Source organism: Fibroporia radiculosa, assembly GCF_000313525.1.
Source record: "Fibroporia radiculosa TFFH 294 genomic supercontigs, scaffold934, whole genome shotgun sequence".
Lineage (NCBI taxonomy): Eukaryota > Fungi > Basidiomycota > Agaricomycetes > Polyporales > Fibroporiaceae > Fibroporia > Fibroporia radiculosa.
The window spans coordinates 134-1,832 of record NW_012133576.1 but is presented as its reverse complement, the minus strand read 5'-3'; the positions used below and the strand labels follow the sequence as shown (position 1 = coordinate 1,832).

General features: G+C 42.1%; 1 protein-coding gene across 1 annotated transcript; it reads left to right on the top strand.

Moving 5' to 3' along the window:
* Nucleotides 1–275: 275 nt before the first annotated feature.
* FIBRA_08556 (uncharacterized protein) lies at nt 276–544 on the top strand (the record flags this gene model as incomplete). The annotated part of the gene is made up of 2 exons (XM_012330198.1): nt 276–467; nt 521–544. The coding sequence occupies 2 exons, from the start codon at nt 276–278 to the stop codon at nt 542–544; spliced, it is 216 nt and encodes a 71-aa protein (XP_012185588.1).
* Nucleotides 545–1,699: the final 1,155 nt, after the last annotated feature.

Sequence of the window (1,699 nt, the reverse complement as noted above, 5' to 3'; positions counted from 1 at the left end):
CATTTACCACTACAGATCAAGAAGAAGATGCATGTCAGGAATTCCTGGGAATGCTCAGGAAATATGAAACTGTCACAGCAAGAGATACCGCAAAGTTTATTGGTGAATTCAGAGGTTTGGCAGACCTCGTGAAATCAACCGACAGTGAATTGATTGCTGCAATCAGAGATAGATTGCACAAGGAGATCAAAAATGTCTTGGCAGCCAGGGGAAGTTCCCAGTGGCCAAAGAGATGGTCGGAGTAGTGTGACTGTGTACTCGACATTTGTAAAGACATGGGTATTCAGCAGTCGGTTTCATCAATAGGCCCATCATCTTCAAAAGATCCGAATGCCACGGAGGTGGATAATACATCCAAGCAGAAGCAGTCTGGATCCAGACCAACTCAACAGCAAAGGAGCACTCCTGATCCCAGGAAGCAACAGGAGGGCAATACTATGAGTATGGCTGAAGCACAGAAAAAAGGCGTATGCTACATTTGCAGAATAAAAGGACATTGGGGCAGATCGTGCCCTAATAGGAAATCAGGAGACTCTGCAGCTAAACCTGTAGTAGCAAACACGACTTCTACTACTGGGAGTAGTAAAGGGAAATCAACGGATTTCTCTAAACCCCAGTTTAGAAGGTTTTGACAAATTGAATTATCTAGTGACAATGATTCGGACATAGAAATTCAAGTTGTGCGAAAAAAGGGAACTGGCAACCCTGCGAAACCAGCAAAGGCTATTGAAGCAGCAGCCGTTACACCAGAAAATGTACCCCGCCCTTCAAAGAAACACAGGAGGATCAAGATCACAAAGATTGTTGAGCCTTCGCACTCGCCAAGTCCATCAGGTCATATCTCGGAGATAGATTCTGATGAGGATAACGGGCAGGGTTTTGGCAGATGCCTGTTGTAAATACTACCGGACAGTCAGGCATCGAACATTCTTTCCATTGTAATTATGTTATGAGAGATCAGCCAGAAATTTGTAAAATAGCTGATGAACAGTGTATATTTAATTCGTCAAAACAAAAAACAAATTTACTGTGCCTGTGATCATAACCGCAAAAGGAAAGGAAGAGGTAGTAACGAATGCACTAGTTGATAGTGGTGCATTTTCAACATTTATCAACCACCGGTTTGTAGAGGAACATAATCTGTTTGAAGAGGATTTGCCACATCCTTTCACAGTTATAAATGCCGATGGATCTGTAAACCGTGGAGGTCGTATAAAGACAATGGTCATGGCTTTTCTAAAGATTGGAGATCATGAGAGTAAGCATGCATGTCTGGTGATGGACCTTGGATCTAAAGATATGATTATCGGGATGAATTATCTTCAAAAACATAACCCTGAGATCAACTGGGCTGAGGGAACTTGGAAGTTTTCAAGATGCTCAGAGTCATGTGGCTACAAAATGAGAAACAATCATTCTGTAGAGCATGAGGAGATTTATGAACTAGATCTCTAACACAAAGATGAGATGCCTGTAGGGTTTGGAATGACCCATGATTCCGCAGACAACCTTGAGGATCTCAACTATGGTATAAATTGGATACATTATACCAATGAAACCGAGAATACCGTGCAAGCAATTTGTTATGCAATGGATTCTCGTGGAGTTCACAAGACACTCGAAGATTCAGCCATACCTGAACAATACAAACAATTTGCTAAAGTATTTAGCAAAGAAGCTTCTGAGCGTATGCCGACGA